This window comes from Perissodus microlepis, chromosome 1, assembly GCF_051167445.1.
Source record: "Perissodus microlepis isolate ML-2025 ecotype Zambia chromosome 1, ASM5116744v1, whole genome shotgun sequence".
In the NCBI taxonomy this organism is placed as follows: Eukaryota; Metazoa; Chordata; class Actinopteri; order Cichliformes; family Cichlidae; genus Perissodus; species Perissodus microlepis.
The window spans coordinates 34608689-34636667 of NC_140461.1; the positions used below are offsets into that span (position 1 = coordinate 34608689).

At 40.5% G+C, this 27979-nt stretch overlaps 1 protein-coding gene and 1 long non-coding RNA gene across 4 annotated transcripts in view; one reads left to right on the forward strand and one right to left on the reverse strand.

The window, feature by feature from the left end:
• Nucleotides 1-12499, forward strand: part of LOC146394155 (uncharacterized) — a 38475-nt gene extending 25976 nt beyond the window's left edge. Inside the window, exons 1-3 of one of the 3 annotated variants that reach the window (XR_014797547.1) lie at nucleotides 4688-5639; nucleotides 5797-5941; nucleotides 7539-12499. This is a non-coding gene — a long non-coding RNA (uncharacterized LOC146394155). The other 2 variants (XR_014797544.1, XR_014797542.1) reach the window with 2 other exon arrangements.
• Nucleotides 12500-19028: 6529 nt separating this feature from the next.
• On the reverse strand, nucleotides 19029-22186 carry foxr1 (forkhead box R1). The gene is made up of 7 exons (XM_084911662.1): nucleotides 21972-22186; nucleotides 21710-21802; nucleotides 20844-21073; nucleotides 20373-20441; nucleotides 19729-19856; nucleotides 19318-19550; nucleotides 19029-19119 (listed from the first exon to the last, which is right to left on the reverse strand). Exons 1-7 carry the CDS (start codon nucleotides 22126-22128, stop codon nucleotides 19091-19093), a joined length of 939 nt encoding a protein of 312 aa, XP_084767788.1. The 5' UTR covers nucleotides 22129-22186; the 3' UTR covers nucleotides 19029-19090.
• Between the last annotated feature and the right edge of the window lie 5793 nt (nucleotides 22187-27979).

A 27979-nucleotide genomic window follows, 5' to 3' on the forward strand; every position in this document is an offset into this window, starting at 1 on the left:
GACTCACAAACTAAGTGCTCAGCCAGACTGAAAAACAGGAAGTTTTAGTGCACAGGCATATTAATAGATAAGACACAGAAAAGAGGAACTTTGCCATATAAGCAATGTTTGAAACTGTGTGACGTGCAAAGTACAGAAATAACACCATATAAGACATATGTGGAGCTAAAAATGTTAGAGATCCTGCAACTGGCGTTTGGGCTGTGCAGGGGTCTCTCTCTTCCGGAAGATGATTGAATAAAAAGAAATATAGATGTTTTAACACACTATGAGTCGGTTTTCTCTGTTCTATCACGGGGACAAAAGAATCGGGGTTAATACTATGTACTACATGATTGCTGGCGACACAGTATTAAATTCCGTTCTTTTGAATTCTTTTGGCGACAGAGAAAGACTTCCGACTCAGAGTGGTCAAGTTCAAAAAAATCATCTTTATTGTACATTTCCGGAAATGGAGAACTGCAGACACAAAGACGTACCCCAGTTCTAAAAGCCTTGCAAGTCAAAAATACGTATATATAGTGCTGCTGTATGTCACACACGCAGTTTCGATCAAAACAGCTCCTTTTGGTCTGAGTGTGTGTGTGTTACTTAGTTCCGCTTTTTCTGTCTGGTTTCCTGTATTTTATTAATATGCCTCTGCATCTCTGCACTAAACTTCCTGTTTCTTAACTTCCCCTTACTAAAGCCTCTGTTGCTAGCATAACATTAGTACAGTGAAGCTGGAGGATGAACAAACTTTTTTTCCACTCGATAAACGCTAACATGAGGGTTCCCGATGGTTAGGGACAAATGCAATCGCATGGCAGGCAATGTTCCCTCTAAGCTGCGTGCGTGCGCAATTGCGCACTGGGGGCACCGTCTCTGCGCACAGAAAATCTGCGTTGCACACACACACAAAAAAATCTAACCTGAATTGAAAATAAAACTTTAACAATTCTGTTTTGCAGTGGCTGCTCCCATATCGGATTAGAACGATGCCACCTTATCCCACAGTCCAGCCAATAATGTGATTCACATTCGTATATACAACGTCATTGACGGGCTATGACAGCGTCCTTATGTGCCGACACCGGTGTTTTAGCTAGCAAAAAATAAAAAGAGCAAAATTACACAAGACTCCTTTAAAAAGGTGCAGAAATGTTACATGCATTATTTTATAAACACTTTCTCAGCTCACTCTGGATATTGGAGCACACAGATCATCTTGCAACTTATCCCCTCCACACAAAAAATGGCTGCCCTGCACATGCAGGTCTGTTTCAGAAACACATCATCTTGTTAAAATACTGACCATTTAGCACTGCAATACAATTACACCAGCAAGTTTTGTGCATATCTACAGATTTCTTACAAACAATATCAACAATATAAGGAGTTACTCAGACCAACAGGTTCTGGGAGAAGACCCAAACTGTCACCCTCAGATGAGAGAAATGTGGTTAGAAAGACCAGAACCACCAAGCCTCTAAGCTTGCTGTCACCTGGAAACTGCCATGTCATGATTGTCATGATTCAGCTGTGTGGCAGGCAGGATTGGACCCAAACGCAGGACTCATAGACGGGAGGTTAAACTTAAAGCGCAGCTTTATTGCTGGAAAAAAAACTCCTCATAGAAAACAGTCTAAACCAGGGGAGGGTAATTCCAGGCCCCGAGGGCCGGTGTCCTGCAGGTTTTAAATCTCACCTTGGGTCAACACACCTGAATCACATGATTAGTTCGTTACCAGGCCTCTGGAGAACTTCAGGACATGTTGAGGAGCTAATTTAGCCATTTAAATCTGCTGTGTTGGTTCAAGGACACATCTAAAACCTGCAGGGACACCGGCCCTTGAGGCCTGGAGTTGCCCACCTCTGGTCTAAACCAAAACCTCAAATGCAAAACTCGAAACAAAACTGGCCACAGGAACCTCGGAAGTAAGAAACTTACACTTGGAACCTAACACACAGCATGAAGAGGGACGGCGCGACAAAGGGCAAACAAAAGGCCTAAATATACAGAGGAGTAATGAGGGAATGGGAAACTGGAGGGAGACACAGCTGGGATTAATTAGACCAGGGGTGTCAAACTCCAGGCCTCGAGGGCCGGTGTCCTGCAGGTTTTAGATCTCACCCTGGGTCAACACACCTGAATCAAATGATTAGTTCATTCCCAGGCCTCTGGAGAACTTCAAGACATATTGAGGAGGTCATTTAGCCATTTAATCAGCTGTGATGGATCAAGGACACATCTAAAACCTGCAGGACACCGGCCTTCGAGGCCTGGAGTTTGACACCTGTGAATTAGACATAACAAAACAAAGGAAGCAAAACTAGAAACACTGACATGAGACTTTTAAAATAAAACTGGAAATATAACAGAGATGCGGACTTGACACTTACGGTGTGTTCACACCGAATGTGATAGACACGAGCGAAAACGCCCCAAACGCCCCTAATTTGACGCGTGCACATTCGCACCTCAACGCGTGTCCAACACAAATCAATCGTGCCTCAAAATTGCATATTTTGACGCGCGTGAACCGGAAATGTGGGAGGGATGTGGGAGGAAGTTGTGCCAGACGGTATCTTTGCTAGATGGCAGCTGTCGAGCTAGCGTTTGAAGAGAGAGTCTCCCTTCTCTATTTACCGTGGAGAGCAGAGCAGCGGCGTTAAGGACGTCCTCGCCGTACCTGGGTCCATCAGGTCGCTCCAGACGTGTGAGCAGTTTGGTGAGTTTCACCACTTGCTCCAGGAGCTGCGCCTGGATGACGGCCGCTTTCAGCGATATCACCGTCTTTCACTCGCCCAGTTTGAGGACCTGCTGTCCCGCATCGGTCCCAGAATCGCCCGCCTAGACACCAACTACAGGCGCTCAATCCCACCTGCAGAGCGCCTGTCCATCTGCCTGACGTTAGTAAAAGTGTTTAATACAGTAGTCCTTTATTGATACCTGTGCTAATATATGCTAAAGTATCGTTTATACACTGCTAACATGGATGTGGTATGCTATCAATGAATGCCGTCGGTGTTTACTGATAGCAAACTGTGGTATGGAGACGACTGTTCATAATATTTCTAGTGATACTTGAAAGGTCTCATCAAGTCCCGATTTAATTCAGTTTATGCTGTTATCAGTGTTTGCATTGATAGCATGGCTGTGGTGTCATATCAATGTATGCTCTCGGTGTTTGCTGATATCAGACTGTGGTACGAGGACCGCTGTGGGTTAATCTTTGTAGTGATACTCACTCCTTTTTTTTTTTTTTTTTTAGACCTGGTTTAATTCTGGGATAGTTGAATATTTGTATATAATCCCCGCAGCTGTCAGACTCTATAACAGGGGTCACCAGCCTTTCTTTAAACTGAGAGCTAGATAAAACTGTGAACAGTTTGGTTCATCTTTAGTTATATGGTTCTATCCAGCATATTCTATCTTGATAAGCTATGTCTTATCACAGGTTAATTTTTCAAAAATATTAACAATGATTTAAGCAAGGAAAGGGCAAAATGTCAACATACAACTCATTTCTATTAATGTCTTACTTCATTCCTACCTGATTGACATGTTTAGCAATTATGAGTGATTGGCTCACTGTAGTGGTAAAAGTTGCTACCAATCAAATTATGATATGGTAAAGTTAAAACAAAACACAACTGACTGTTTTATATTATATCTAATATATATTATGTAATTATCCTTATAATTACAAAATGTTTTATGTAAGATTTATGTTTTGTGATTTAAATCTGACATCACAAAAGTATTTTGGAATTTGAATAATGTATTTTGTAACTGCAGTACACATAATACTAATTTTGAACAATTTTGTCCAGGTTCCTTGTCACCGGGGACTCCTTCACGACCAAGCGTTCAGTTACAGAGTCGGTGTGTCCACGGTGAGCCACATCACCCCCCAGGTAGCGACGGCCATCTGGGACTGTCTAGTGGACGACTTCATGGCTGTGCCTTCACCTGGAGACTGGCGGTCCATCACAGAGGGATTCCAGGAGCGCTGGAACTTTCCCCTCTGCTGTGGAGCTCTGGATGGGAAGCACGTCCAGACAAAGGCACCCCATATATCATATAGGAGACACACACATTGATATACACTAAATATTTATTTCATTTCTTTTTTTGTGGTGCCCAAATTTATGCACCTGCTTGATTTTGTTTAAACAATTATTGCACACTTTTTGTAAATCCAGTAAACTTCTTTTCACTTCTCAAATATCACTGTGTGTGTCTCCTGTAAGATATATTTAACTGACATTTTTTATTGTAACAACCAACGATTTATACAGGAAAATAATGGCTATTAACAATGTTGCCCAAACTTTTGCATCCCACTGTATTAGTACATTTTGTCATTAGTATAATATGAAATAAATTCTACATGTGTCAAGTCGTGTGCCAACATTTGCTGTGTAGTAGAACTGAGACATTAGTCATTATAAAAATTTATTTGAAATAATATTAAAATTCTCAAACAGAAAAACATTAAACATAAATATATAAAATATAAGTATTTACAGAGAGACAGGAAAAGGGCCCAGCTGCTCTCCAGAGCAGGAACAAGGCTGAGGAGGAAATGCTCCGTTGGAGACTGGTGTGGCCTCTTCAGGGACACCAGGATGGCCAGCTCCACCGCCGATGGACCGTCCTGGGACCCGTCCCTCATCTGCCTCGGAGCTGTCCTCCTCTGTGGGCCTGTAAAACAGCACAAAACACAAAGAAATGAGAAGGCTGCTACTAGATTTTCATTTCAACATTGAAAAAACAAAAAAACAAAAAACAAAACAGGATATAATAAGATTGGTTGTAGATATTTAGTAAAGGTGATCACAAGGAAATCCCACCGAGTAAAAAGCTATCAGTGCTTGCTGTACATACCTGTGGGTGCAGCAGGAGGAGCTCAGGGACTGGGGAGCCAGGAGAAGCAACAGGGGATGCTCTGCTGCAGAATCAGTTGGTTCTATCAAGACAATATTAAATGTTAACAGGTTGAATAAATCATAGAGAAAGTATATACAGTGGTCCCTCATTTATTGCAGCAGGGGTTATCAGAATAACTAGCCCCTCGCCACACACTTTATACACTTTTTTCCCCACACACATGAACACAGTTCTCACAAGTTGATTCTCAAAGTGCAAACCTTTGTAGATTGCAAAACGTAAAAGTATTATTATGCCGCGTTTTGTCTTCATCTGCCTGCCACTTTCGTGCACCTTTTTCCCTCGCGGTGCAGGTGTCTATTTCCGAATGAAGGTCATAGTTATGGGTGTTTTTGTGCTTTTTTTTTTTCCTATAGGGCTTTGGAGCGTGATGTCACGGGGGTGGGCGTGGAAAGGATTTTGGCCCGATCCGCCATTTTGGGGGTCTAAACAAAGTGCAAGCGAAAAAGGGGCGAAGGCACACACAACAGCCATGGTTCGTATTTGCTGTGTGGTCGGCTGCAATGTTCGATCACACGACCGGCAAGAGAATAAGCTTGAAAAGGGTTTGTCTTTTCATTCTTTCCCAACCTGGAAGCAACATGAGGCAGCTCGTGTATCGATGTTACCAAACGAAGGCGTCTAGCCTGGATAGCAGCTGTGAGACGAGCTGGTTCTCTTCCATCTCCAAATATCTGTTGGTGCTCCAGACATTTTCATTCCGGTAAGTTCTAAATATGTTCATATCACTCTTTATAGCCTATTAGTTTTATTTTCGATGCGCTCTGAGGTCATAGCAAATTAGAACAAACATCCTACTGAGTGATTTAGCAGAGCTATCTTCTATTTCTAGAGTTGCTAATTATTTGGCATTATTGCAGCAAACCAGCCTATGAAATGGATGAAACATCATGACTGGGTTCCAGCGCTACACAAGGGACCTGCTTCAAACATACCACCATACCAATCAGATTACTTCTTCCAAGTCAGGGTGAAGAGGTGACCCTCCTGGATAAGATGGTGAAGGTTTGCTGCGTTTGGTGAACAGTGTGGTAATAAAACCAGGGAAAAATGAAACCCGCTCCTGTTAAATATTCTTAAGTCTTTTGATGTATAAATAGCGGTATTTTTTTTCCCAAAACATACAGTAAATAAAGTAATGTTAGTAGTGGGTGATATCATGTAAACACTGTCATGATTTTATGTAAACATTTTGTCATTTGTAAACTATAAATGACATGGATTCTACATTATAGAGCATCACATCCGTTACAAAGTGGTTTTAATAAAAAAAAAAAAAAAAAAGAGGCAAAAATTAGTTTGTTAGTTATGAGTGTTTTTGTGCTGTTTTTTCTATTGGACGTGATGGTTATCAAAACCAAACATAATAAATTTGGCAAGCGCAGGAGACACAGCACGGAGGAGATTTGTCAATCAGGCTGCAGAATGCAATGCTGTACTGCAATAAAAAAAAAAGCGAAAAAGCGAGGCAGCGACGGATGAACAGCGGGACCACTGTGTGCTGTTTATTAATAAACAATAAAATATATTCCTATATGACAACATGCATAAAAGCAGAACGCTATTTGTACATCAGTGGGAAAATAGCAGTGGCTTGCTAGCTTTTGTACGGCTTCCCCGGATCAGTGAAAACTTTCAAAAGAGAAATGGATGAACTTACCAGGTTGCCCGATCTCTTCACAAATCTTCCTCCAAGCTCGGTCCTTTATATTCCTGTCTCGGTACAGAAAGCAGCTGGTGTCGTACACCTCTGGGTTGTTTGCTACTGCATTGATTAGCCTTCCCTCCATTGAAGAATGAAGGGCTTTGGCTGGATCTGCCCCTTTAACCTAGGTCAGAGCCACGTCACCAGGCTCCTGATTGGTTGTAGCGGCGCGAATTGACGCTGGAGTTCAGATTTTTCCAACTCGAGCGGTAGACGCCAAACGCGCATATGCACAAAATGCAACACAAAAACTGACGCGCCTGGTTTTATTCGCGAGCCAAACGCGCCAGACACGGCACACTGACACGCGTTTCAGCGAGGCGAATCGGGACCGCAATCGCGCGTCATCGCGCTTTTTCCATTGACTTTACATGTAAACCTGACGCTCTGGCCGCCTCTATCGCGTTCGGTGTGAACACACAGACAGGGAGACATGACTGACTGGGGAGACAAAGGGAACATGAAGCACAGAGAGGGTACAGAAACAGAAACTCCAAGCTTCTTTAACAATAATCAAGAAGTATAAATCAAACACAGAACACATCCAAGACCATGACAGGGACACCAGAGCATCCACAATGATGCTGAGTGGCGCCAGCTGAGAGAGAAAAAAAAAATCTTGCTCTAAATCTGACACCTTCAAAGCCAACTGAAACTTGCAGCTGCCTACAGCTGGGTCCAAAAGCCTTCAGGACAAAGTTTTATGGTTGGACAAGAAAGAATCGGGTTGTTTTGTAATGCCCATGATGACTGAATGAAAACTCTGGACTACCAGTGTATGCATGCAAATATTCAAGTAGTTTTTCCTTTGTAAATTAATGATTTCTGTGACCACTCTAATGCTGTTGTTTTTAGTCGAGTGTCCTATAGCACATAAAATATTTTCTCTCTGCACAGTCTCACGGCTCCATCCAGCCTGTGCTGTTCCTGGATAAGACTCCACAGTGCTGCACCATTGTGGGGCAGAGAAGCAGCTCAACAAGCAGTACAACATATCTGTGCCACCCACAGCCATTCACCAGCCAGGAAACGCAGGCCTGTCCACACCTAGGGGAAGAAGCAGCTAGTGAAAATGTATGGACATATTCACTGTCAATTATTTCAGAGTCTGGCAACAGAATAATCTCCTGCAGCTGAAAAAGCATTTTACATATGTTATTAAAGAGTCACAAATGCCAGAAGGCTGTTGCCTTCAGCCGACTTTCTCCTTTCAGCTGCAAATAAGGTTAAATATAGTCATGCATACAAATAGCGTTCTGCATGGGCTTCACCGATTCTGATTGATTTGATTCTTCCGTGCTTAGATGTTGGCTGTATATTCTCACTTTAACCATGAAAGCAAGTCTCATGTAAACATTACATTCATGAGTCACTGAATTTGAATCCACCTCCTAAGTGTTGGCCTCCAACACCTTATTCATCACATAATCGTAGTCTTCAGGCTGTACGCTGACCAAGTCATAGTGGTTAGGTCTGTTGGTGGGTGAACGGAGGGCTCTGCAGTGTTCCTCCTCCCAGGTTTTGTTCTCCTTTATCAGGACTAGGTTGTCTCTAGGTTCCTAAATCTGACTACAGAGTTACATCCGTATCAGTTTTTGAGAGTAGGGCTTCACATGGTGTAAACTGGCCTTCATATGTTTATAGTGTTTTATTTCCACTTTAAGGTTGAGCATTATTCCTGTACACTTTCTTCTTATTCTGATGAAGTGAAATACAGTACTGGGTTCAATTTAGAGTAATTACCCACAGAATAACCAAATCACAACGTGTCATTTTGACTTAAGAGCTTCAGAAAGTAGGACTATCAGAATCAAAATACTTTATTAATCCTGAAGGAAATTATCGGTTACAGCAGGCAGCACGCTAATGGCGCATGCTCACTTACAAAGGAACCTTCTGACCAAACTTTACACAAACAACACATTGGGGAGACATGTCAGAGAGGTAGGAAATAGGAAAAAAAAACATTCAGACTGAGCTCCTAATGGGAGAACAGTTTGAGAACAGAAAAAACACCCTGGCACAAAAAGCACATGACTGTCAATACACCATAGAAACCCAAGACAGGCAACAGGGGTGGGTAAGGGTAGGAGAGAGCCGGTGTAGACAGCGCATGCAGTCCTGCAGCATGTCTGCGCTGGTCCAGTCAACCCGCCATCTGCCCCGGGAGGGAACAAGCATCGAAGGCATTTGGAAAGGGAGGGGGGATGAGTGTGTATGTGTATGCGTGTGTGTGTCCTGAGTTTAGCTGAGAGAGTATCCTTCACCCTGCCAGGCTAAGTAAACAGTGTTCCAGCCGACCCAGGTGGCCTTGCGTAGGGGGAGGAACAGTCTAAATACCGCCTGTTGTCAGGGTGAGAATTTGTTTTGTTCAGCTCCAGCCTTGAGACCACAGCTGGCGCCGAAATGGTATCCGCATGAAATGATGGTGGTTTTTCCTTTAGTGCAAACAATTCATGTGAATTTCAAAGCCGTTCTAGCAGTCTGACACTGGTCTCTCGATCTCTCATTGGAGAGCCGTGAGCTTCTCCAAGATGTTATCAATCCTGCGCTCAAAGAGCAATTTCTGAGAACTCACGACTGCCGTGAGCTTCTCCAAGATTTTATCCAATTTTCGCTCAGAGGTCTTCGTCTGAGTGCTCACAGCAGCCTCAAGCTTCTCCAAGATCTTATCAGTACTGCATTCAATGAGTCCATTTTGGGAAGTCCCGTCCCGTCCCATCGCTTCAATCCCAGCGGGCAGCCTTGTGGGTTTTTGATCAGCCAATTCCGCTTTCTTTAAAACACTCAGGACACTCAGGCTCACCCGAGCCCAGGCTTCTCGTTGAGAAGAGGGTGTCAATTGCATTCAGGGACCAGTTGATCAAATCCATAATTCCTCTTTTAGGTTTTAGAGAACAGACCGTGAGAGAGTGTTCCAGGGCAAGAGTAGAAAGTAGACAAGATTAGACAAGGACACAAGAAGCTAAGCAGGGAAGATAAGGGAAAGGGAGAGGAGAAAAGTGCGACCGGCTTCGTCAAGAGCCAAGAGATTTAAATAAATGAAAACCTACCCTCTACAGTAGCTCTGGGCCTCCTGCCAAGTGCAATGATTGAGGATGTACCAGTAATGCCTTGACACCACTGATCCCAGTCCAGACACAGTTGTGCTGGTGAGGAGGAGAATGAAGGTTCCAGACAAGATGCTCTTCACTGTCAGACAAATTCTGTTGTACAGAGAGCATTAAGCCACTTTGGCTGTGCTTCATATTCATATTCATCTAGAAGAGAATTATACCTCTAGTTAAGTAACAGTCATAGTGCATAGTTGGTGCACCTACCTGCTCTGATGCATCATGTTGCCTTTTTTGCAGAGTGGGATGCTCCAGTGTTTACAAAGAAATACCTGCTGCTGGCCAATGAGCCGCCAACATCAAACTAGCAGAAACGTGTACATATGCACTGACTGACAGCCAGTGTTGGGCAAGTTACTTTGGAAAAAGTAATTAATTATAGTTACTAGTTACTTCTTACTAACTGAGTTAGTAACTGAGTTACAATATTCTAACAGTAATTACTTCAAAAGTAACTGTTGTGTTACTTTAAAAAAAAAAAAAAAAAAAGTTTAACCCTCTGGGGTCCAGGGTATAATCGGCCATTTTTAACTACTTTTGATTTTCCCTCCACATTTTACCTTTAAAAACTATTTACTTTGCCTTGTTTGGTATCATCCTTTTCAGCACAACCTCATGTGTCTGAATTTACAGTTATGTTTTCATTTTGACATACTGTACTAACACAAATGATCTAAAATCAGACAAAAAAAATCTGAGTAGGAAAAGTTATATTTTTTACTATAACAACCACAAACATGTTTAATGAATAATATTTCATAACTTTAAATGCAAATATAAATTGTCAATTTTAAAATCCTATGCACAAGTTTTGTAAACAACAACGTTATTTGCATCCATTTACCTTTTACCCTTTTTTATAACCATTTCAAACTATTTACAGAACAATCAGCTGTTCTGCATTCAATAAGCCACACAAATTATTTGTGCCACTCCAAAAAAAATATTTCTGTCCACTATAAAGGAGAACATCACAGCCTGATACCTGCAGGTCTGACAGCAGCAGTTGTATCACTCCTGTTTCTACCTGGAGACAGCAGTCGCCTCATTGTTCTGACACACAACACAAAACTATCCACAACACTACACACTAACTACACAAGACAACACATTAACTACACACTACACACTACACAAACGTCACAATCTCTCACAGTCTTAGTTTTACTGGATCTCAGTGCAGCATTTGATACAGTTGACCACAACATATTACTCAAATGACTGGAGAACTGGGCAGGTCTTTCAGGAACTGTACTAAACTGGTTCAAAACATACTTAGAAAACAGGAAATACTTTGTGTCAATGGGTAACTTCACATCTGAGCAGGCAAGTATCACATGTGGAGTTCCCCAAGGTTCCATCTTGGGACCCCTTCTGTTTAACATTTACATGCTCCCACTGGCACAGATTATAAAGAACAACAAAATAAACTTTCACAGCTATGCAGATGACACACAAATATATATCACATTGTCACCAAGAGACCGAGGCCCTGTACAGGCTCTTGGTAAATGCATTGAGGAAATTAATGACTGGTTGTGCCACAATTTTCTCCAGCTAAACAAAAACAAAACTGAAGCAATAGTCTTTGGTGCCAAAGAAAAACAATTACAGGTCACCAGAGAACCTTAATCTATACACCTAAAAACCACAAACCAGGCGAGAAATTTGGGTGTAGTGATGGATGCAGACCTAAACTTAGAAAAACACATTAAGACAATAACAAAGTCAGCTTACTATCACCTCAAGAATATTTCAAGGATAAAAGATCTGATGTCTCAACAGGAACTGGAAAAACTAGTCCATGCATTCATCTTTAGTAGGCTTGACTACTGTAAAAGCATCTTTACAGGTATACCAAAAAAATAAATAAAAAAAAATCAGTCAGACAACTACAGCTCATTCAGAACTCTGCTGCTCGAGTCCTCACTAAGACCAAAAAAGTGGACCACATCAGTCCAGCTCTGAGGTCTTTACACTGGCTGCCTGTCCGTCAGAGGATAGACTTTAAAGTTCTGATGCTGGTCTATAAAGCGCTGAATGGTTTAGGACCAAAATACAGTGACCTCCTGACCCAGTATCAACCTTCCAGATCCCTCAGGTCATCTGGATCCGGTTTTTTATCAGTTCCCAGAGTCAGAACCAGACACGGAGAAGCTGCATTCAGCTTTTATGCTCCATGTATCTGGAACAAACTCCCAGAAAGCCTCAGATCAGCTGAAACACTCAGTTTATTTAAATCCAGGTTGAAGACTCACCTGTTCTCAGCTGCATTTGAATAAAACACCAAATCCACACTTTTAAGCTTAAATTTCAAAATTTACATTTTAACTACTGATTTTACCTACTGTTTTTTTTTTAAATCAATTTTAAATCATGCTTTTTATTTATTTATTTATTTTTAATGTCTCTGTAAAGCACTTTGAATCACCTTGTTGTTGAATTGTGCTATATAAATAAACTTGCCTTGCCTCAAAACTCTCTCTCTCTTTTTCTGCTCTCTCTCTTTCTCTCTCGCTGTCACTCCTAAAACTTCCCATGTTTTTATTTTTGGTCGTAAGCAGAGAGTGCTTGCTAGCGCTGTCCTTAGATACGGTGGCCCCTAGAGACAAAGCATGTACAAACTCCAAAACACTTACAAATTCCAAATAGCACGCACAAACTCCAAAACACGTACAAAATCCAAAACACATGCAAACTCCAAAACACGTACAAAATCCAAAACACATGCAAACTCCAAAACACGTACAAAATCCAAAACACATACAAAATACAAAACACGTGCAAAATCCAAAACACATACAAAATCCAAAACACATGCAAACTCCAAAACACGTACAAAATCCAAAACACATGCAAACTCCAAAACACGTACAAAATACAAAACACATGCAAACTCCAAAACACGTACAAACTCCAAAACACATGCAAACTCCAAATCACAACGGAAGTGCTCCAGGACGCTAGGGGCAGTGTTGAGCTCAATTTGCAAAATAAACGGCAAGTTTGTTGCAAACACATGGGCTGTATGGGACGGTCTAGTCTCTGTCGCGCTTCCCAGGTTGCCTAGCACCATTATCCTAACCGCTGGAAACGTGTCATACAACTTTGTTTGACAGAAATGAAGGAGAACATATTTTGTTCATCTGTTTGTTTGTTTCTACAAGAGCTTTGTGTGATTTGATAAGTATCTGAGGCTGAGACCACAGGACAGTAAAACATGATTGTTGGGATTCATTTCTGTACTGAACTGTCATTTAAGATTAGCTAGTAAATAACAATTAGCTAATGTTGTTCGTGAGACTAAAGTCATATCACTTTGGTAATGTAAATATAATATGGCCAATATTAGTTATTATATTAATCATTATTAGCTATTACAGCAGTGAACATGAACTCTGTGTCAAATACTGAGCCTCAGCACAGATTCAAGTTGCAGTTATTTACATGTCTTATCACCTTAAATCTTCACTCAAAGACAAGTATATAGGAATGACTGCCAAATCTATTTGCCACTGAAGCAGAAGGATGGCATCTGAATAAAACCTCTCTTGACATGCCTAGATGACATTAAAGCTTGGTTGGCTCTAAACTTTCTAAATTTGAATAAAAAGAAAATAGATTTCTTGGTGTTTGGACTCAGTGGCCCCTGTGAGTCCTCTTCTTTTGATTTGGAACCCCTGGAAGTTTATTTTAAACCTGTTGTCATTGCCCTTGGTTTTAAGTTGGACCAGTCCAGTTTTTATCATTTAAGGCAACTGGCAAGAGTGAAATCTTTTCTTTCTAGGCAGCACTTTGAAACCGTGATCCATGCTTTTATTTCTTCCCCTGTGGACTACTGTAACGCACTTTATGTGGGGGTCAGTCAGTTGTTACTCTGATGTCTGCAGCTGGTTCAAAATGTATATTGACAGTGCATATATAGGTATCATATATAAGAGACAAATGTTGTTCCTTCAGTATGTTGGCATTACTAAATTTGGCTCATTGCTTACATATATTTATAAAAAGGAAATGTACAAGCTGTGATAACTGTTTCTGATAAAAATGAAGAGTAGACTGATATATTGAATATTCCTTTATTGGGTGAGAAAATCAGACCATGTCATAACTGCTTTAAGTCATACAGAATAGATATCAGAGCCTTAAACAGACTGACTTCTGCTAAATGGGTCAGAATATATAAAGCATATAAACAATTACAGCAATATGATGCAACAAACACAGCAGTGCTACTAATCCAAAATACTCAAAGCTTCATAGAACTGAAACAAACATTTATTTTTAGCTCCATTCTGCTGCTGATACATACTTTAGGTTTCTGAATATTAAACTTGTTGCTGCCTTTCATAGTGTGTAACTTGAAGGCCCTGAGTACTTTCTCCCACACTGAAAACACTGGAATGATCAAATTATTTGAACATTACCTAATAAGACTGATTCAGGACAGACAATTAGTTATGTTAAACTTTTCTAGCAGTCCTTCACAAACAGTCTGTCTATTCTCTCCATCTGTCAGCTGCTGCTGGCTCTTCCTCCTCCTCCTCTTCCTCACACACTGCTGAGTTTGTCCTGGTGGATCATCAGGGGTGCAAAACCTCAGATGATGTGCAGCAGTGGGTCCCTCAGTCTGTCCTCACTCTGGACACTTGCAGTTGTCACACATGGAAATCAAATGTGTGATAAGCTGCAGGATTCAAACACAAGCGTAACTTATAAATACATGTTCATATTTTTATTACACAATCAGAGAGAAAGAAAAAGAGAGAGTGCAGGACAGACAGACAGGTGACAGTCTCAGGTGTATACACTGCTACAAAACAGCACAAGAGAAGGAGGATTTAGTGTCTGTGTTATTACGAGTGCTAAACAAGAAGAGTTCCCAGATGGTACAGTGGACACACGTGACTGCTGTGATTAAAGCATCTTTCTTTCAGCTTAACGAGTGAACCGTCAGCTCGTTCAGACACACGTTAAAGTCCGTTTGGCTTGACACCACCGAACAGAGGCAGCAATATAACATAGCTAACATTAACAGTGCAGTGAATCCTGCTTGTGTCGTGATATTCAGGACTGCAAACCGAGCAGCAGTCACTGACTTTCAGCTTGTGTTTTTGGATATATGACTGACTTTAATTATCCATAAAATCATCACATTCTCTGTAAGATTAAAGTCAACTATTGAACAGCGTATATTTTGAAGTAAAGGCTTTAAAACCAAGTTATTACAAACATCACTAATGTCACATAACTTTCCCGACATGTGGCCAACAGTAATGTTTTAATGTTCTTCATTATAAAAACATTTGCGCATAAGTGACATAATATTCAGTACTTACATCTGAAAGTTTATTCTTAGTCCGCTCCCGCCGTTTTTTTTTCCCGCAAAATTATCCACACCACCACCGCGCTATGAAGTCTGGGATATGTTGGGCCATGAAGGCTACACCGACCCATCCTTAAAATTCAGGGAAATTAAGGCTGCAGACCTCAAATCCGGTCATTGGTACTTCCTGGCTTGTGTAGTTACTAGGTAACAAAAGCTCAACACTGCCCCTAGCGTCCCGGAGCACTTCCATTGCGCTTTGGAGTTTGCACGCGCTTCGTCTCTAGGGGCCACCGTACTTAGACAGTGAACGTGACGAAACTATTGAGGAAAAACAACAAATATATCTATCTATCTATCCATCTATCTATCTATCCACCCACACAACACGCCTATATATTGTTTATCATGACTCTGGTTTTACGTGTCCTATCAGCACAATTTAAAAACTGGTATACATCACCGTGTTGCTTTGGCTTACCACGACTACTTTATTGTTCCTCAGTCAAACAGCAGCACTCATGCGATTGTTTTGCCCCCTTAGCTCCAGGTGTTGTGCTAGACAGTGATTGTGATTACCGTCCGCAGGAGCGCGCAGCTGCTTAAAGCTGTAGCGTCCAGATTACTTACAGCTACTTCCATGCAACGGATATAAGACACGGTAAACTGAACACAGCTTCAACCGTCTGTTTGTTGACAAATAGTAACGGACCGCATTTTGTTAGTAACTGTAACGGCGTTGTAACAATAGTAATTAGTTCGATTACTCATTACTGAAACAAAAGTAACGCCGTTAGTAACGCCATTATTCCCATCACTGCTGACAGCTGATGGTTGGCACATATGCAGAAAGCATTTGATTGTTGTCAAATGAAGGAAAGATTTACATGAGGACAAACGTCTTGCAAAAGAAAACAGACAAGTTTAATGTAGTCTTTGTATCATGAGCTGTGGGACTGAGTTGAAATCTGTTTAGCATCTTGAGAAAAAAAACAAAACCCAAACAATAAATAAATGTTCCAGTAAAATAAAACTACAGGAAGGCAAGACGAGCCAGTGGAATGCTCAATAATCCGCTGGGAAACAGGGTCCTGCTGTTCATGTGGGCATTGCTTCAACAAGTACCTGCACACTACTGAAATGCAGTCTTTGATCAAGGGTGATGCTCAGCTCAGAGCACGCGTGTGTGTAAAACATTTTTACAGGGTTCATACGCCTTTTTCAGGGTCAAATTCAAGCACTTTCAAGGTCCATTTTCAAGGTTTTCCAGCACCCCACCCGCCTTTATACTTTAAAGTGCTTGTGCTTACAACATCATGTACAGTCAGACAGGCATGGAGAACAGCACTGACTGGGAGAGGCTTTGAATAGGTCAACAAGACTTTAAGTAGATGCTTGTGCATTCTTAAAGTCTTTTTAATTTAATTTATCATCTGTGATAATAATAATAATAATAATAATAATAATAATTATTATTATTATGTACAAGTCCAATGTATTTTGTCCATCTCCCTTAAATAAACAGGCAGCCTTAAAGTATGAAATATTCATATACAAATACACAAATGTGTGTACTGTCTCAGTGTGAGCTTTAAGACATTTATAATGTTTAAGTAGTTTAATGTGTAGGTGCTGACCATAAACACATTTTGAATGAAAGCCAGGTCACACAGAAACAAGTGGCTATTCTTTGTGACCATATGGATCAGTCCCTCATATTACGATTGAGGGACCAAGGCACCAAGTTAATACTTAAAGCTGCAGCAATACACACAAATATAAATAGTACTTGGTGACAACTTTGCTTTTAGCCTCTAAGGTCCAGGGTATAATTGGCCGTTTTTGACTACTTTTGATTTGGCCTCTATATTTCACCTTTAAAAACTGTTTCTTGCCAATCTGTTTTCTTATTTTGATAAACTGTATCAGCACAATTTATCTAAATTCAGACAAAATTGAAAATACGAGTAGAAAGTCATATTTTTGACTAAAAACCACAAGCATGTTTAACGAATCATTTTCATAACTTGAAATGCAAATAGAAATTGTACATTTTAAAAAAATATGCACAAGTTTTGCAAACAAAGTAATATGGTACTATTTACCTAAAAATGCAGTCAAGGCTCAGACGTTTTTTCATATAAACCATTTAAAACTATTTACAGGAAAATCAGGTGTTCTGCATCAAAGGCGGCGGCACACAAATTTATGCAACTCAAAAAAAATAGTTTGTGCCCACTATAACACAGATGAGAACAGCACAGGGATAAACCTGCAGGTCTGACAGCAGGTGTGTCACTCAGCGTTTACACTGCAACCTGCCTTTGGTGGCTTTTTTGCAGCAACTGTGACATTCACTAGTAGAACTGACATACAAAACAAAGACAACACTACACACTAACTACACAAGACACACTAACTTGAGACTCCAAACACAGTAAACGTCACAAATCTCTCACGTATCAAAACTGTCTCTCTCTCTCTCTCTCACACACACACACACACACACACACACACACCCCCCTAAAACTTCACCTTCTTCCCCCCCCCAAAAAACAAAACAAAAGCCACATGTTGCCATATCATTTTTTGATTGGTCGACATGGTACATTTTTCCACCAATAGGAATTGAGTGTTTCTTTTTCCACTCACAAGCAAAGCGTGTTTGCTAGCGCCCTCCTTAGAAAACAGTTTTTACCGTTTCTTCCCGGTGTTCTGACAAACCATCCTACTTTGGCAAAACGTCCTACCGTAAGTAGTTTATGCACATTTCTGCTGTCACAGAGGAATTCCAGCACCAATTTAAGTAGGTATGACGGTTTGCCACTTAACTTTGCCCATCAGAGTATGCTTGTAGCTCATATGCATACAGGCAGAATGGTTTGCCACTTCATTTTGCCCATTGAAGTATGCATGTAGGTAACATTCACAAAGGTAGCATGGTTTGGCACTTAATTTTACCCGTCAGAGTATGTGTGTAGCTGTTATTAACAAAAGTAGGATGATTTGCCACAAAATTTTAGCAGTTTAAGTATGCTTGTAGGTGACATTCAAAGGTAGGTTGGTTTGGCAGTTAATTTTACCGGTCAGAGTATTTTTCTAGCTAATATTCACAAAGGTAGGACAATTTGCCACTGAATTTCGTGTTGTGCGCATGCGCAGAAACGGGTAGGACGATTTGCCAGGTAGGATGGATTCCCAGAACACCGGAGTAAACGCCACTGTTTTATTAAAAACAAAAAAAAAAAAAAAAAAAAAAAAAAAATCGGTTTTACGTGTCCTATCAACACAATTTAAAAACTGGTGTATAGTTTGAAGTCCACACGTTCGACCCAAGTTGAAATGGAGACTCTGGGTCCGTCGACCCCAGAGGGTTAATCAGAAAGCCTAAGTTGGCTAGTTATGTATTGGGCTAATGTTTAAAGCTTTCACTTGAGTAAATTAACTCATATCACTGCTAAGTAATGTTAGCTAAGTTCACAACATATGCCATAATAGCACTGCCATACTGCATCACACTCAGTGCATTTCAATCATTTCGCCAGCGAGTTTAATAGCAAAATAATCATAAAAAAAACAAAAAAAAAAACCGCATGTATAACGTACTGGAAAATTTACTAGGACTCACCTATCATGCGACTGTCTTTTTCCATCAAACACTCATTAAAACAGCAACCTACAGGTATGTTAGCGCACTCATCCCCGACTGTCCGAGGGAGGGGTGGGGTCACACGTTGAAACAGAGGCGCAAGGCAGCCCAGGTGGGGAAATTTTGCGACTCAATTTTTATATCTGATACGAAAACTATTCAGATAGTTATTTGTGGTGAATGAAATACAGTTACACTTTCAAGCACCGCATCTGAAATTCAAGCACTTTTCAAACCTTGAATTCGGTTTTTAAGAAGACAGATTAATACATTTGGACTAATGAACACTGCATCAGATGGATCTTTTACACCACTCTTTATTATGCTACTGTTTAATGCACATTTCCCCCTTTAACTGAAATCACATAGGAAATAAGCTCCGAATTATATCTGAAACAAAAAGAAAGCAGTTATTTGTTGCAAACCAACAGCACCTCAAACTGAATTCTACACTCAAAATGAGTTTTATTCCAAAGCCATTTCTTTACATACGTGGTACTAAACTGAATTCCTTGTCATCATCTTACCAGTTCTGACAGTAAACTGGAGCTATGAGCTTCCCTCACATTAAGATTGCTTTCCATTTACCTGGGTGGGACATGCTCTTCTCCAGCTGCTTTAAAGATTCTCCTGTCAGCATGTTGATCTCATCCTCAAGGCGCCGCTGGCCATCTAAAGTAAGGTGCCAAAAACATGACTTCCTCTTGCCATCTCTGCACAGCTGGTTGCAAGTTTTGCGAAAACTGCTGTTGAAGCACAAGTTGTGTCGGATAGTGTTCTTCCAGCCGTCTGGAGCAGTCTGAAAAAATGGGAAGTGCTCTCTGGGAACAGGCAGAGAGTCACATCAGATAGTGCAGCAGTTTTATCCAGTTCAAACATAACTTAAATGAAAAGGGACCCATCTGATGTTTTGAAAGACCTAATCATGCCTGATCAGGTGTTTCATTTAGCATGCAAGGTGAAGTAACCTTGTGGGCAATTAGGCAATCAAATCCTAACCTGGTAAAATTGTAAATCTGCTGGACTTTGAAGCTCCCTGTATGGCTGCTCTTGAGTGCCAAGGCAATGAGGATGCAGTAATTCACTGGTGGACGGGGCCAGCAGCCTGGTTTAAGAGGCTTATTGTCCTGAAACACACACACACACACACACACACACACCTAAATGATCTGCATCTCTGAAATGCATTCTGGGATATTGCATTTCGAGCTCACTGGAGACCAAAACAGCCAATCAGATTTTTTTTTGCATCCAAGTCTGTGATTGGCTTGTTTTGTGGCACAAATATAACGGTGTACAGAAAAAGTTGAACACGGACGGGCAGAAATGTTGAGAGCGCAAGCAACACATTGCGAGCAAGCGCAAATGCAAAAAAAATGAGCGAGAGGGGCTGCTGGTGTGTGTGTGTGTGGATAATAGCAAACACTGAAATGCATTTTTTGCACGCAGCAATGAATTTTGTATTAGCTTTTCTTCACTCAAAATTCCTCCTATAACAGAATCATAACTGTTTTTAAATGCAGTGAGAGCATAAAGATCACGACCAGCCCAAAAAAAAAAAAAAAAAAAAAGGGGGGGGCGAGTAATGAGCTGCCTGCATCCCACTGAAGGAAACTGGTTCAGGTCAAATACATTGTTCTCACCCTGGGCTTTATGGTCCTCGCCTTACGTCTGCTCTTGACGGGTTGAGAGGAGATGACATCATTCTTGACCTAATCATCAGTTATGGTCAGATTATTGACAGTTAACGTTAACAGATACAGGTTGTTTCAATCATTACAGGATTTTTAAATGCAATGTTCTAAACGTGTATTTAAATAAATGTAAAAGATGTGGAGACTGAAATCACTTTTTGATTAGTTACACCAAATAATGAAAGACTGGGCCTGTGACCCATGTTTATTGGTCAATGGTAATGTGTTTGGTCTTTAATGAATGCCTTGGGATAGCCCATGAACACAAATGTTTAATCCTACACTCACATGTCGAATCCAGAAAATAAATGAAGTGTTCATTGAGACTCTGCACAAACACCCAGCACTCTAAGTAAGGTTGCCGCTGCAAACAGAAAACGGCCATGCATAATAGAGTGGCTGTGAGCGGTTAGTGTGTACCGTGTACTCAGAAGAAACTGATTGCAGCAGCTCCCCCTGGAGAGGACCATCATGGCAGGAAAACACCTGGAGGTCTGCTGTCAGGGGACATTGGGTCTCCAGGAGCCCAGTTTGGCTTTCCTCAGCAGGTTCACACACAGGCCCCACATCAGCATTAATCTCGTTGTACTGGATCGGGCAGGCAATGCTGGGATTAACCAGCAGCCACAGGTTTGGTTTCACAAAAGTATCTGATGCACAGAAATATTCAGTTTGCTACAGTGATCACTTAAGAATAATTTCTCCAACACATGAAGCCAGAAGCATAAAAATCAGAGGCAAGAGTGTCATGTGGATGCTCGTTTTCCAGATAAGACATTAAAAACCACATTCTTTGTAACAGTTTCCCTCCTTTCACAGTACACACACAATAAATAAAATAGGAAAGCAGAGTGGTGGAGCAAAGTTTTGACAAGCAGGCATCTGTGTTTGTCCGTCACTGTGCACTGGCCCGATAAAGGAAGGATGTAAATGCATACTGGTAGGCTACCAAAGCTGAGCATGCAACACTCAAGCACACGCATACAGCACTGTAGTGGCAAACACAAAGCACAAATAATTTCAGTACGGTAACAGAACGGCATCCTTGTGTATTAGAAGAAATACATAGAAGAAACGTGCGTTAAGGTAGAAAATAAATAAAAGGATATCAATCAAATCACACACTTCAGTGTGTAAAGCAGCCCAACGTGTGTCCTAAACTGACCGTTTGCCATTTCATTCAAACACTACACAAACCACATTTTCAAAGGCAAACTAAGAAACACAGAGTGATTGTAAGGAGTCATTCAGTGCTGAGTTATGGGGTGGGACTCAATGCAGCTCACCTGATGTTTTATCGTACCAAATAAATTCATCTTTCCTTTTCGAGGTTCTTACAGAAGGCCTCTGGACCACATACTGATCACTCACTTTGTCATCTGTCAGAGACACACAAACACACTAACACACACACACACACACACAATGACAAAATACACACCGTCTGATCTTCAGATTTAATTCCTTCTGAAATAGCAAGTCAAAACTGCTCATCCATATGACATGAATAAAGAGCAAACACTACTGAAGAAAAAAAAAATCCATCACCATGATATAACTGGTCAGTGGTTGTAGCCAGTTTCAGCTCCTTGTCCATGTCCCAGTCAGTCAGACCAACAGAGCAATGCAGGTCAAAGAGTTGTGCTTTGGTTTTAAGCTGTAAGGTCATAGCTGAATGCATTTCAGTGGTTTGGTTCCTCTCCATGCAACAGAAGCTCTTAAATGTGGGGACCTGCAGACTGTCTATACAACAGCTGGAGCTAAACAGCCTAATTGGACACAATTAATCCTAACAGGATGCAGCCTGTGACGATTGGACACATTTAGGTCTACAGTAAGCAGAAATTTCAATTCAGGTGTAAAAAGTCAAAGTAAATAACACCTTCCAAAAACAAGATTCTCAATCTGAATCAATTAAACAGCATCACCTGTATTATACATATACATATACAATAACACACACATGTGTGTGTATGTATATATATATATATATATACATACACACACACATGTGTATGTGTATATATATATATATGTATATATATATATATATATATATATACACATACACACACACATATACATGAAAGAATAAAGTTACTTTGAAACCGAGCACACCATTGTTTTTCTTGTGACATTACCAATAAGTTTGATGTGTCACATGGCCCTCTTCCTATTGAAAAAACAAAAGTTGTATCCAAGATGGCCGACTTCTAAATGGCCACCATTGTCACCACCCATCTTGAGGAATTTGCCCCCTCACATATACTAATGTGCCACAAACAGGACTTTAATATCACCAACCATTCCCATTTTATTACGGTGTAGCCATATAAATGGCCCAGCTTGTATATATACACACCAGGAGTGGAAGTAATGAATTACAAATACTCACGTTACTGTAATTAAGTAGATTTTTTGGGTACTTGTAATTTTATGAGTAATTTTTCAAGTGTGTAATTTTACTCATACTTGAGTACAACTTACACCATGTAATCTACTTCGCTACTTATAAAATCAAAAGTCGCTACTGAGTACGCCCACAATTTGAATTAATATTCAAACCTTTCGTCTGCATTTTTGCAGCCAATAAGGCCGTGCAATCGCGACCGCGCCAATTTAAGACGTAAGCAAAGAATAAACTCCGCTGCAGCAGCAGGCACAGGTGTCTAGAGGTGCTAAATGGTGGAGTACAAACTACTTCATAGACGGAAGATTTGGAGACAAAGAAGCCAAAATGGAGACAGAGGACAACACTGTCAACCATGAAAACGACGTAGAAAAGACGGAGGACGCGTGCCCGTGGCCATACCTGGAGGAATTTTTCATGTACAGAGGGAGAAAAGGAGTCAGCGTCCAGATTAAGTGCAAACTTTGTTTGACCTCTACAGTCATTTCACCTTACAAGACTTCAGTGTCTAATCTAAAAAAACACATTGAGGTAAGAGGTTTTACAACTATACGTGTACAATATTGCCTTATTATTTTTCATGTGTGTTAAGGTTATTAGTTTGGCTAAGATATTGTCACCGCCATTGGTTAGCCTGATATTAAAATAAGACGGAGCTAGCTAATGTGCGCGTGTGTGTGCATGCATAATTGAGCTAAAAATTCGTAGGAATGTTTTAGCTTATTATTTGGATAACCACCGTCATTACAATAAATTAAATTTGTAGTCATTTAAAACTCACAGGCCTACAATCAGCTGCCCTATATTTAAAAAAACAAACAAACTTGAACACAGTGCTGAGCTGCATCTCAAATTAATCTTCCAGCTCTCAGCTGACATGTACCAGAGCCCGATTGATGGAGTTGATCAGTATCATTGGCCTGATATAGGTCTATCATAGTGACATGGCTCTTAATCAGTAGGGTTATATGTTTCCCAATATGATATATTTTTTTAAAGAACATAATGTGGATTGTTTTTATTTGTTAGCTGTATGGGCAGCATTTTTGTGTATGTGATCCCTTTTCTTAAATTAGATTTGCTATATACACATATTTTGCTCTCTTAGTATTCTGACTAATACTGAAAACTTTAGGGTGATACTGATAAAAAGGAGTTAAAAATTTAAATACTGATACATTGGTCGATACTCTTTTTACAGATAGTATACAGATTACAGAACTTAGAATGTATACAGAAATTCATGTTTTTTGCAATGATCGTTCAAAATTGGTTTACATTTGTAAATAAATACAGCAATATATCTGCAATATTTGACCAAATTCACCACTCTTTTATACTATGCTAAACAATCAAAGATTAGCTCAAGTCTAGTTGAATGATGTTTTAAAAATGTGTTTTCCTTTAGTGTTAATCACAGTGATGTTATGAAGTAATGTATGAACCTGACGTATGATAATATTTATCTCTAAAGGGGAAACATCCATCGAAGATTGAGCAGTACAATATCACTGTGGCATCAATATCTCGTCAGCGAAAGACCACAGCCACACCAAACAAGCTCTCAGCAAATACACAAGCCAAGTTACCAGACCTGATGTTGAGAGCTGCAAACAAACATGTTCCACAAGCAACTGTTGACAAGCTTGTCATCAATTTCATATGTGAGGGTCTACAGCCATTTGCAGTGGTAGAACAGCCATCTTTCAAAGAATTGGTTACCACATTACAACCTCAAGCCAAAGTCATCTCCAGACCCACTGTCCGTGCCAGAATCTGTGAAGCTGCTGATCACATGACTTTGGTTGCAGCATTGGATAAAGTCAAATTTGTTGCTACCACTACTGATTGTTGGTCAGCTCATCAGAAAAGTTACCTTGGAGTCACATGCCATTGGATAGAGGAAGAGTCCCTGGAAAGAAGATCTGCAGCACTAGCGTGCAAAAGATTGAGAGGGTCTCACACATTTGACATGCTTGCTGGTGCGCTTGATGATATCCATTGCCAATACAAGATTAGAGGCAAAGTTGTAAGAAGTACAACTGATAGTGGATCCAACTTTGTCAAGGCCTTCCACATGTTTGGGGCACAAAATGATGCAGATGAAGCTGAAGATGAAGCAGACCCAGAAACTCTTGACCTGACTGACCATATTGACTACCATGATGCAAGTGCAATTCTTGATGAAGACTCTGGTTTGGAGTATCAACTCCCGCCTCATCAGCGATGTGCATGTCACCTGCTAAACCTTGTGGCAACAACTGATGCTGCCCTAGCAGAGAGCATGAATGAAACCTACAAGAGGCTCTCCCGTGCAACCTTTGCAAAATGCCAGGCCATTTGGAACAAAACTGGCCGGTCTCATTTGGCCAATGAAGTGGTAGAGGACAAGTGTGAGCTACAGATCATTCGTCCCAATGCAACACGATGGAATTCAACCTACCTTGCCATTGAAAGGATAATACGCATCATTGATGAGAAGGGGGAAGATGCCATCAGGAGCATTTGTGAGGAGTTCAAGGTGAAAATGTGAGTAAAATTGAACACCTACCAATATGGTTGCAAATTTTGTGAATTTTCCTTAATGGATGGTTAAAAACGTGAGCAGACTCTTAATATTAAATCAGAAGATCCCTATTATAGTCATGGTGGGTTTTGTTGTTGTGTCTTACAGCTTGAGTCCTGCAGAAGTTGCATTCCTTAGGGAGTACTGTACCACCATGAAGCCACTGGTGAAAGCTGCAAACATCCTTCAGTCTGAGTCCACTTCCTTTATTGGATGGCTCCTGCCAGTAATCCAACAACTACTGTCCAAACTTAGCAGGCTGGAGACATCAAGCAAGACATGCGTGCCACTCATCAGAGCCCTGCAAAATGGCCTTCAAAAGCGTTTTGGAGCGATGATGGAGGATCCAGAGTTGGCTGCAGCTGCAGTCCTCTTACCTAAGTTCAAGACTTCCTGGACTGACAGAGCAGATGTAATAGAGGCTGGTAAGGATTCATGTGATCCCATTTTTGTGTATTTTTACATTTGAACACATGCTTAAGTGAGTATTTCACCTAATACATTGTAAGTTATTGATGGTCTGTCCTGAATACTAAACAATCCTTTTTGAGAATTTGCCGATTTTAAATTTGTGTTCAAGAATAATCACTGAAATTTAAATAACAAAATTGTGTTATCTACTTGCAATTACAGCCTTGACATACATCAAACAACATCTTGAAACGACAGAGCATGAGAGTGAGGATCAGCAAAGAGAGTCATCTGATGAAGATGAATTCTTCTCCAGAAGGCTGCAAAGTGCAGTTGAGCTTGATGGTTACCTTGCTCCTTCTCAGCCATCAAAAACCTCTCTCTTAAACTGAACACAGCTCTGCCTGCTTCTGCTACGTGTGAACGACTTTTTAGCTGTGCTGGTCTACTCTTCACAGCCAAACGAAGTCGGATTGCCTCTGTTAATTTAGAAAACCAGCTCTTGCTGAAACTGAACAAAAGGTTCAGAAAGTAAAGTGTGACAGAAATGCTAAGAGTTTAAGACACTTACCTACCTGTTGTTCAGTGTATGGAGAAAAGTTTAAACGGTTCTACGCATGTTCAGAAACATTTCTGTCATTGTTTTAACAAACAAAATTCCTTCTTTTATATCTACATTTATTTACAAAACAAGTTACCTTTCTATACCTTGTTCATCTGAGAAATGTGCTTTGAACATAAATATTTATACTGGTGAATCGAGTTGAATGCTTGCTATTGACGACAGAATAAAACATCGGTCTTTTAAAAAGTAATTAATACTCTGAGTAGTTTTTGAGAAGAGTACTTTGTACTTTTACTCAAGTATTTTTTTTAACACCAGTACTTTTACTTGTAATTGAGCACAATTTAACCAGTGTAACAGTACTTGAGTACAAATTTTGAGTACAAAATTTTTAATTTACTTTAAAACAACAACTTTTCTTCTGACGATGCTGTCTGTGTTGAGAGCTCAGTGGATCTGTGTTCGACTACTCCGCCTAGGCTGCACTGTCAAGTGCAGATCCACTGAGCGCAGCGCAAGCTAGCAAGACAGAAGCTAAGCTCGTTGCAACATGGCAAATTTAACCTCCCCCACCCTCATTCAGATCTGGCAATTGGACCTATTTTGGTCTTCATGTGACGTATGACCCTGAAGGTAAGTGCGTCATGGACTAAAGTAAAACAGTATGTCGGATGTGCCACGCAATGCTCAATTACATGGGTGGGAACTACTGCGTTAGCGCAGTTTGCTTGTTAACGTGTTGACACCGTCCGGCCCCACTGACGGGGCGATCCGCGGTAGCTCGTTAACGGAGATTTGCCGTGTTGTGGCGTTAACGTCATTTCAGATTAACACTGACAGCACTAGTGGGAACAAAATGAATATGACTGCACATTTACGCCGACATCATCCAAGACAAGTGGAAGCAGACAAAAACAACAAGCACGCATGCTACAAACTTTACCCGAGTCATTTAGACAGCCGTTAGCACATGATTCTCCTTATGGGGACCTGATATGTTTAATATGCTGCTGAGAATATACCCCAGAAGAAGCGTATAGTATAGCTTTTATTTTGGAAAGAGCCATTTCTCTGTAATAAACTCTCTTTTCCAAAGATGAGTGATTTCTCAATCAGATAGATTTATTATTTTATCCCTTTGTTGTTTCAGCAACATTAAATTTAAAAACTGTACGTTTGAGTTAAAATATATATTTATAATTTTAATAAATGACAAATTAAAAAAGCATGAACATTTTTTTGTATCGAAAAAATATCGAACCGTGACACCAAAGTATTGAACCGAACCGTGAATTTTGTGTATCGTTGCACCCCTAATATATATATATATATTAGGGGTGCAACGATACTCGTATCGATATTGAACCGTTCGATACAGTGCTTTCGGTTCGGTACGCATATGTATCGAACAATACAAAATTTTTAATTTATTTTATCAACTTTCCTTCTGACGATGCTGTCTGTGTTGAGCGCTCAGTGGATCTGCGCTCGACAGTGCAGCCTAGGCGGAGTAGTCGAACGCAGATTCACTGAGCGCAGGGCAAGCTAGCGAGACAAAGTTAAGCTCTCCTTCCAACATGGCAAATTGAACCTCCCCCACCCTC

What these genes read in the sequence shown, in the direction of transcription:
- foxr1 (XM_084911662.1), bottom strand. Translation starts at nt 22,128, where the DNA reads ATGGAGAGGAACCAAACCACTGAAATGCATTCAGCTATGACCTTACAG. An exon ending in TTGGTACGATAAAACATCAG is followed by an intron (nt 21,074 to 21,709) that starts GTGAGCTGCATT and finishes TCTGTGCATCAG; the next exon opens with ATACTTTTGTGAAACCAAAC. An exon ending in CGAGGACCATAAAGCCCAGG is followed by an intron (nt 19,857 to 20,372) that starts GTGAGAACAATG and finishes TGTGTGTTTCAG; the next exon opens with GACAATAAGCCTCTTAAACC.